The sequence below is a fragment of the Diospyros lotus genome, chromosome 2 (genome assembly GCF_014633365.1).
Source record: "Diospyros lotus cultivar Yz01 chromosome 2, ASM1463336v1, whole genome shotgun sequence".
In the NCBI taxonomy this organism is placed as follows: Eukaryota; Viridiplantae; Streptophyta; class Magnoliopsida; order Ericales; family Ebenaceae; genus Diospyros; species Diospyros lotus.
In genome coordinates, this window is record NC_068339.1 from 5041504 (window position 1) to 5049274 (window position 7771).

Sequence of the window (7771 nt, forward strand, 5' to 3'; positions counted from 1 at the left end):
GCAAGTTAAATAACAGAGGAATTATTGCGAAATTACAGGAGAAGAATGGAGATATACGAAGGAGATCAGATCGGACCTTCAGCTTGGGCGATGGAGAGAATGGAGAGTCGGAATCGATCTCTCAAGAGATCCGTGGCTGCTTCCTCTTCCTCTCTATCCACAACGTTTCCACCTCCTTCCATCTACCACCGACGCTAGGGCTACTCTCTTTCGAACAGTGACGAAGAATGCGCGGGAAAAGAAGCAGGACAGATTGCCCTCCGAGAGCGTTAACTAAACAGTAAACACAATTGATAGTGGCTTTGCAGCCGGGTGTTAGCCAGTATTTTGTTACTCATTAGCAGCCCGCGTGGATAGTAATAAATTTTTTAAAATGAAATTCCAAATTTTTATTGGATTTATATATTTAAAATTAAAAACAAAATTTAAGAATTAAACTTGAATTTAGCTTCAAATTCTAAAATTAGAATTACAAAAAAAATTTTGGGAATTTTTTATATTTTTAGTATCACTTATTTATTTATTTTATGTTCACAAATACCTTTTTCATATCATATTTATATTCTTAGGTATTTCCCATCTCCTCAATGCTCATTATTTATTAGTGATTATGATTTTCTCTTCAAAGGTAAATGTCATGGTTATATATATATATATATATATGATTCCATCTATATATTTTTATTTTTGATATTTAATAATTTAATTAAATTTATTTTACAATATAAAAATATGTAATTCGATATTTTTTACCTTATAGAGTTTAACATTTAAAAGTTAAAACTCAATTTTAAGGTTGCATATTAACTTTTTGATTTTGATGAAAATTTAATTTTAACTTTTAGAAAAGGGCATTTATGGTAACCTCTAAACATAAGCAGGACACATCACCTGTTTAAAATCTTTTCAATAACAGAAAGTTATTTATATCATTTCAAATAAAAATAAAGGATTTAAATGTACTATTTTTTATTAATTCATGAGGATTAAATTATCAAGATGCAGGGATCAATGGGCCTTCCTTCATACTAAACCCTTTTTCCGTAGAGGATTCAATCATAAATTTCATTACTCATATCTTGCAATATAATGACTGTAGCCTTTTAGGTCATATAAATAAATACGATTCTTCTCCAATTATTGCAAATCAAAGAACTCTACGAGCATCTCGTGCATCAAGACGTTATTTTAGGTCTAAAGATATGATCAACACAATCTGCCCCCATTCGAAGGGCTGTCCAAAGAGATCATACAATTAAATTAATACTTTTTGCTGTTCCTGCTTGTAGGGTAAGCAAACCTGTTCCTATATTTTGCAAGATTGTGGAATTGAATTGAAGATTTTGACAACTTTTTTCCTGATTGCCTTACATAAATACATGCAAAAGTTTTGGTTTCTTTTGGTATCATTCACAAACTGAAGTTCCTGCTTTTTTTTGCATCAAATTTAACCTGTTTTCCGAAAGAAATTACAGAAACTAATGCTTTGTTTGGACAGTTAAATAGGCAATAACTATGAAGTTTACTCAGCAAAAGAAGAGAGAATAACTGATATGGTACATAAGTTAGTCCTTAACAATATAAGGCCATATTGACCCCGGAAAGGATCGGCTATTATGCTTCCCTATTATGCAATTGATGGAATGGTCCAATCATGCATACAACACATAAATAGGGAATACCAGTAGTTCGCAAATCGTCAAGCCATCTGCTAGAAAAGTTTATCTAATGGTGGCAGAACAGCACGAAAACAATGCTTCTTCGACTAATGGCGTTGAAGGGCAGCAAGCACCCGGAGAAGGGAGTACCGATGATAAAAACAGAATGCTGAGGCACCCTCGATGGTCGAGACAAGAAACACTTATCCTCATAGAAGGCAAGCAGATGGCAGAGAGCCGAGGTCTGAAGTGCCGGAGATCCACTTCAGTTTATGCATCATACCAGCTCGAATCCAAGTGGGACTCTATCTCTTCATTCTGCAAACAGCATGGTGTGAATAGGGAACCAGTCCAATGCAGGAAAAGATGGAGTAACATCCTCGGTGATTTCCGGAAAATAAAATTATGGGAATCACAAGTAAAAGAAGTTGCAGATTCATTCTGGATGATGAGGAATGATTCTAGGAGGGAGAATAAACTGCCAGGCTTCTTTGACAGGGAAGTATATGATGTTTTGGACGGGAAATCACTTGCTGCAACTGCATATCCCTTAAAGGGGGTCCTGATTGCAGATACAAGGAACTGCTGTGGGTTGAAACCGGTCCTTGAAGAGGAAGAGGAGGCCAAGGCAATATTTGATAGCAGCAGACATGCTGCTGCTGACAACGGTCTGTTGTCGGATTTTCAACAGTTGGCACAAGAGAAGGATGGCAAAAGCATAGAGGAGGAACCAAGAATTGAAGATAATCCTACAAAGACAGATCCTAAACCAATGCATGTTTCGGGTAATCTATCAATGTCAATTCCTCCATAGAAGCTAAAGATTTCTCCTTATCTTTTCTGCAGTCTTAATTGCAGTTCTAATAAATTTATCTGAGATAGGAATGTGCTACCAATCGTTCAATTTTTTGTATCAACTCATTCAGGACCTTTCTCCGGTAAGTTATAAGTGCACCATGGATGTCTACCAGCAGCACATTATGGTAGACCAATAAAATCTTTGAAATTAAGTCATTTTATGCCTGCTTTGTCTGACAATAATTTTTACATCTTTTCCTGCTAGCTAACTTAAATCCTAATGTTTTCCTTCCCTGACCAGGGATGCAATATCAACAGTTTCATCAAGCAAACTGCAACGAAGGTACAGTCACTTAACATTCATTACAATTGTTTCTAGAAAAGGTATCGTTTTGATATTATGAAGATTAAGGAAACTAACTCCACCATTAGTTGTAAAATCAAGATGGTGATATTTCAATGTAATACGACAGTCTGATGAAGCCATGAGAATGTAGAAAGTAGAAACACATTAGTTGCCTCCAAACATGAAATAGAAAAGGATAGTCTAAATTGGTAGGTGATAAGGAAGGAACTTCCTCGTGTAGATTTTTTACAGGCTAATAGAAAAGGAATAAGGAACATAATCCAGGTTACAACAAAATAAGACAAAAAAGAAAAAAAACCAGTTTAGAGGAAGAATAAAGATCAAGAAGAAATCCCTCTTTCCTACATTTAGCATTCTGAATTAAACTGTATCGTGCCCTAATTCATGTGAAGAAATATTCAATTTCCAATTGTAATGGTATTTTAATGGTAAATTCTGGCAAACATTATAGTCATGCTTCTTTAAAATTTAAGAGCTCGATAATTCGAGTCTTTCACAAGTTTTTTAACAGTTCCAAATAACAAGTTTTCTTTTGCTTATATCCATCAGAAATTACAGGAGGAAAACAGAAAGGCTTGAATTTTCAAAGGGGATTTACGTCTAACAAGGGAAGAAAGCGGCAACTATCTGTGGATGGATGTCAAGGCACCAACCTCGAGAGACAATTAATCAGGGCTCTGGAGAAAAACAGTAGAATGTTGAATGTACAACTTGAAGTACAAAATATGAATTATCAACTGGAAAGGGAGCAGTGGAAGGACCAAAATGACAGCTTGGTTGCTGCTCTAAGTAAGATTGTAGATGCCCTAGGAAAAATTGCTGATAAGTTATGACTTATGACTAAATATGATGGGGATGCTTAAGGATCTCAATAAAGCTCCCTGCATCATAGCCTAACAACAGACAATGCAGCTTTCAGGTTTCCTTTAAAATGAATTCTGGAATCATTTCTCCGGGTCTCGGAGAAAAATCAGTTAAAAAAGTGAATGATATCATAACCTCTAGGTCAAACATTTTTATAATTTAGAAAAACTGAATGAGGCAATAATCTTTACCCATGCACGCATGTGAAAAATTTGCAGTTATGGATCTACAAGATTAACTAACTACTGCAAATGTTTGGACAAATTTCCAACAAAGTTCTGATAATATGTAATCAGAGTTAAACTCAATCATCTAATATACACGGTATAATTCAAAAGACACATGCACAAAAAGAAGACTCGGGATTCACAAAAGATTATGGACTTCTTAATTTTAGCGAATCAAAAAGATGTACACTGAAAAACTCTTACCAGCCTTCCAGGTTAAGCAGGCACAGCCTCAATTAACCTTGAAAAATAAAACTGTGTTGTGATGAGGCCTCTCTTTCTTATCCTCCATCCAACCTTGTGCAATGCCCTCTCTACATCTCCTTCTGCATGTAGATATGCCCTTGTTGCCTTTGAGGGCCCTGGGAACAATTCTCCCACTCTCTTCAACAAATCGTAGTAAAATGTCTTTGGGGCAAAGCTCAGAATTAACCGCCTCTCAGCCAATGAAGCAAGATGAGCAATCATTGCATCAGCTTTACTTTGTGGGTAATGGATTAAGACATCCAGGCAAACCACTGTGTTATATTTCCCGTCTAGGCTCTCTAAGTCTTTCACCTCAAACTTTGGCATTAGTGGTGCAGGTGAGTTCTCATCTTTCCCTGTTAACAACTCTTCTCTTGCCTGCATCAGAATCAATTCAAACTCAGCTCGTATATCATAATGAAAGCTCGAGGCATTCAGAAGGTTGAAATTGATAATAAGTAGCTGAGATGCCATTAAACATAGTCCTAAGCTATAACTAAACAAGGATTTGCACCAGTTATCAGTTCTTTGCTTTATAAATGAACGAGCATCCAGAAATGTAACAAAAAATTTGAGATGTTTGTGCTAATTTCAACTGGAATCACTTGCGATCCTACTTCGGCAATAACTCCAAACAGCTAATCATTTTGGAAACTAAAATTTATACAAGCACACTGTTTTGGTAACTCTGATATTCCTTGTTATGATTGGATCCCACATGTCACACACTCAAAAATCAAGCGAAATTGAACACACAATTTAATGTGGTCCAGTGCCTATGCCTATCACCCCCACAACAATAATATAATCCACTAACTTTAGTTTTTGCATGGACAAAACTGTAAATCATCTCAATCTTGATTACTCCAAAATAACTAGGTACACACACTTTGGGGATTCTATTTATCTAGTTGTGGGCACACGCATGACACACAACCACAATAATCTGTCTCCGCCATCTCACAGATTATTGGTGTGACCAATCAACATCTGAATCATAATTGTCTATTTAACTCTTAACAAAATTAGGTCTCTTATCCCCCTCTTTATCCACTCTTCACAGACAGATTAGTTTCTATCTAATAGACTCTCTCTCCAGAAAACATGAATTTTATGAGTTATCTGTACAACAACATATACTGTAATATGCAGTAGAAAACTAGCATCGGGGTAGCATTTCGGAAATTACAGAACGTGTTGAAAACCAATAATTCAGTTAATACGACGACAAGAATACGTGCCTGTTTCTCGGCTTCGGCGACCATGGCAGCCGATATGTCACTAGCCGACACAATAGCCCCTTTCTTGGCCAGCGGAATGGATAGGCTGCCGGTGCCACAGCCGGCGTCACAGACAGTCACGCCCTGGAGCGGGCCTTCGTCTGTCAACATCAAGATGGCATTTTCCACAGTCTTCGCGTGTCCAATCCGTATGTCCAGCTGCACTTTGTTGACGTCATCGGTATCGCCATATATCTTCTTCCACCTCTGGTAGCCGGAGTTATTGAAGTACTCCTTCACAACCTCCTTGTCGCTGCCGCCGACCTCCTCCGCCTGCAGCTGCCGGCGCTTCTCCGGGTCGGCCAAGGACAGAACGGCGGCCAGGGCCGCGACCGAGCCACCGCCGAGGACCGCCAGTGTTGCGCCGTCGAATGTGGCGGAGACGTCGGTGGCCGTGGAGAGTGGTGGAATGGCGGCCGGTAAGGGGAGGGTTTTGCGGTTAGGTTTAATGAGTCTCGGAGATAATCTAGGGGTAGGATTCGGGTTTGGGCTAGAGCTGGTGTGGAAACGGATTGCAGATGATAAGGCCGACGAGTACGCCATCTCTCTCTCTCCCTCCCTCTCTGGCTCCCCGGCCGGCGAGAATTTAGTGATGCAGTGTCACGCGGGGAGTTGATAACATAGTCGAGGATAAGGATAGGATTTCCCATCCCTCTTCTGCGTGGGACCCACCTTTTTTATTAATATTTCTTCTTTTAAAATTTGGAATGTTCTCTTATTTTTTTATCAAATTTACGATAAATTTCACCTTAATCCGGTAATCCGTGGGATTTGAACCATTTTTCCAGTTATTTTTATGATTAATTGTCAAAAAATATTACATTTTTAACTAATCTCAAATTTAAATGATTTTTTACCATTTTAATAATATATCTATTTTTTTCAATTTTAATTGTGAAGCCAAGGGTGTTCAAATCTCATATAGGCTAAAAAAATTAAACAAAAAGTCTTGTCCGGTCCAAGACAACATAATATTCTGTCCATTCTTTAGTTTGAATAATTAAAAAAAATAGACCTTATTCTCTTTATTATTTTTAAGTTATTTTTTATTTTTATTTTTCAAAACAGTTAAAACATTTTACTTTCATATTTTTTAAAATATATTTTTGTAAATAATGACAAATTTTGTAAACAAATTAAAACAACAAAAAATCATTTTAATTATTTTCATAACAGACACATTTAAAAATTTTAAAACACGAAAAACACTATAAATAAATATAATAGATTTTAAATAATATCAAAATAGACATTTAAATACTCAAAATTAAAAATGAATTCAAATTTTTAAAATAAAACATGAATAGAACAGCTCCTTAATCTTTCATCTAATTAATTTTATATTAAAGAATTAATAAATAAATATATAAGTAATATTACTCGACAATATAATAATATGCATTATTATATTATTGAGCAATACAACAATACATATTGCAATTACTCTAAATGTTGTTGTATTGTTACTGCAAAATTAATAATTATATTGTTGCAATACATGTTGTTGTATTTGTAGCAGCAATACAAACAATACATGCTGTTGTATTGCCATAAAAATAATTTGTTGCATATAAGATGTAAGTTGTATATACATATAAATTTAATAGAATCGAATTGAATTAGTTTGATATTACTCTTATATGATTTAATGCTTAATTTAAAATTTTTATCGACTATAAATTTGATCTAGAGACAATTTGAAGTAATTAAATAACCCTACATAAAACATGTTTAGTTGGTGTTAAAATGTAAATTAGCTTGTAAAATAATTGATCGCACACCTTTATTTGAGAAAAAAAAAGAAAAATGACTAAGATGAGAGAGCGATTATGAAAAAAATATAAAACAAAAAAATAAAACAGTAATAGTAAGCCCAACCATCAATAGCATTCATCATTTTTCATAATTAAAATATAAACCTTTAAACAAAACACTCTTTAATGTTATTGTCATTAATAAATCACTATTATTTTCAAATTTGTTCATTGTCAATAGTCTTTGTTTTCTTCATTAATTTCCTTTGTCGTTGACTTCTCTATTAATATCTCATTGCGATTGTTATCACTATCAATAATTTTTTTTTAATTACTCAAACTATTGTAAATTTAAAGTGAAAATAAAAATATTACAATTTATAAAAAATATGTAACTAATAAATAATACAATGCATTGTCTTTGGACTCAATTAACTAAGTACGTTGATTGTTTAGGATAATTTGAGAAATCCCAATAATCATCAAAGGCAATGTTATAGTTCATGACCCTCAGACTCACTAAACTTCATGGAATGTAATAAATATAAACAATTAAGAGAAAAAAAATTTCCCATCA

At 34.8% G+C, this 7771-nt stretch overlaps 2 protein-coding genes across 3 annotated transcripts; one reads left to right on the forward strand and one right to left on the reverse strand.

Annotated features, from left to right (window-relative positions):
• Positions 1-148: 148 nt before the first annotated feature.
• LOC127796048 (magnesium protoporphyrin IX methyltransferase, chloroplastic) lies at positions 149-6045 on the reverse strand. Of its 2 annotated transcripts, none has more exons than XM_052328100.1 (3): positions 5402-6045; positions 4119-4538; positions 149-273 (listed from the first exon to the last, which is right to left on the reverse strand). In XM_052328100.1, exons 1-2 carry the CDS (start codon positions 5981-5983, stop codon positions 4131-4133), a joined length of 990 nt encoding a protein of 329 aa, XP_052184060.1. In that variant the 5' UTR covers positions 5984-6045; the 3' UTR covers positions 149-273; positions 4119-4130. The 2 variants fall into 2 exon arrangements, with proteins under 2 accessions (XP_052184060.1, XP_052184059.1); XM_052328099.1 differs by lacking the exon at positions 149-273 and adding an exon at positions 1504-1976 and having other exon boundaries at positions 5402-6044.
• LOC127794270 (trihelix transcription factor ASR3-like) lies at positions 1729-3656 on the forward strand. The gene is made up of 2 exons (XM_052325245.1): positions 1729-2443; positions 3373-3656. Exons 1-2 carry the CDS (start codon positions 1729-1731, stop codon positions 3654-3656), a joined length of 999 nt encoding a protein of 332 aa, XP_052181205.1.
• Positions 6046-7771: the final 1726 nt, after the last annotated feature.

Coding starts and splice junctions, on each gene's coding strand:
- LOC127796048 (XM_052328100.1), bottom strand. CDS start 5,983: ATGGCGTACTCGTCGGCCTTATCATCTGCAATCCGTTTCCACACCAGC. Junction 4,539..5,401: donor TCGCCGAAGCCGAGAAACAG/GCACGTATTCTT, acceptor ATTCTGATGCAG/GCAAGAGAAGAGTTGTTAAC.
- LOC127794270 (XM_052325245.1), top strand. CDS start 1,729: ATGGTGGCAGAACAGCACGAAAACAATGCTTCTTCGACTAATGGCGTT. Junction 2,444..3,372: donor TAAACCAATGCATGTTTCGG/GTAATCTATCAA, acceptor TATATCCATCAG/AAATTACAGGAGGAAAACAG.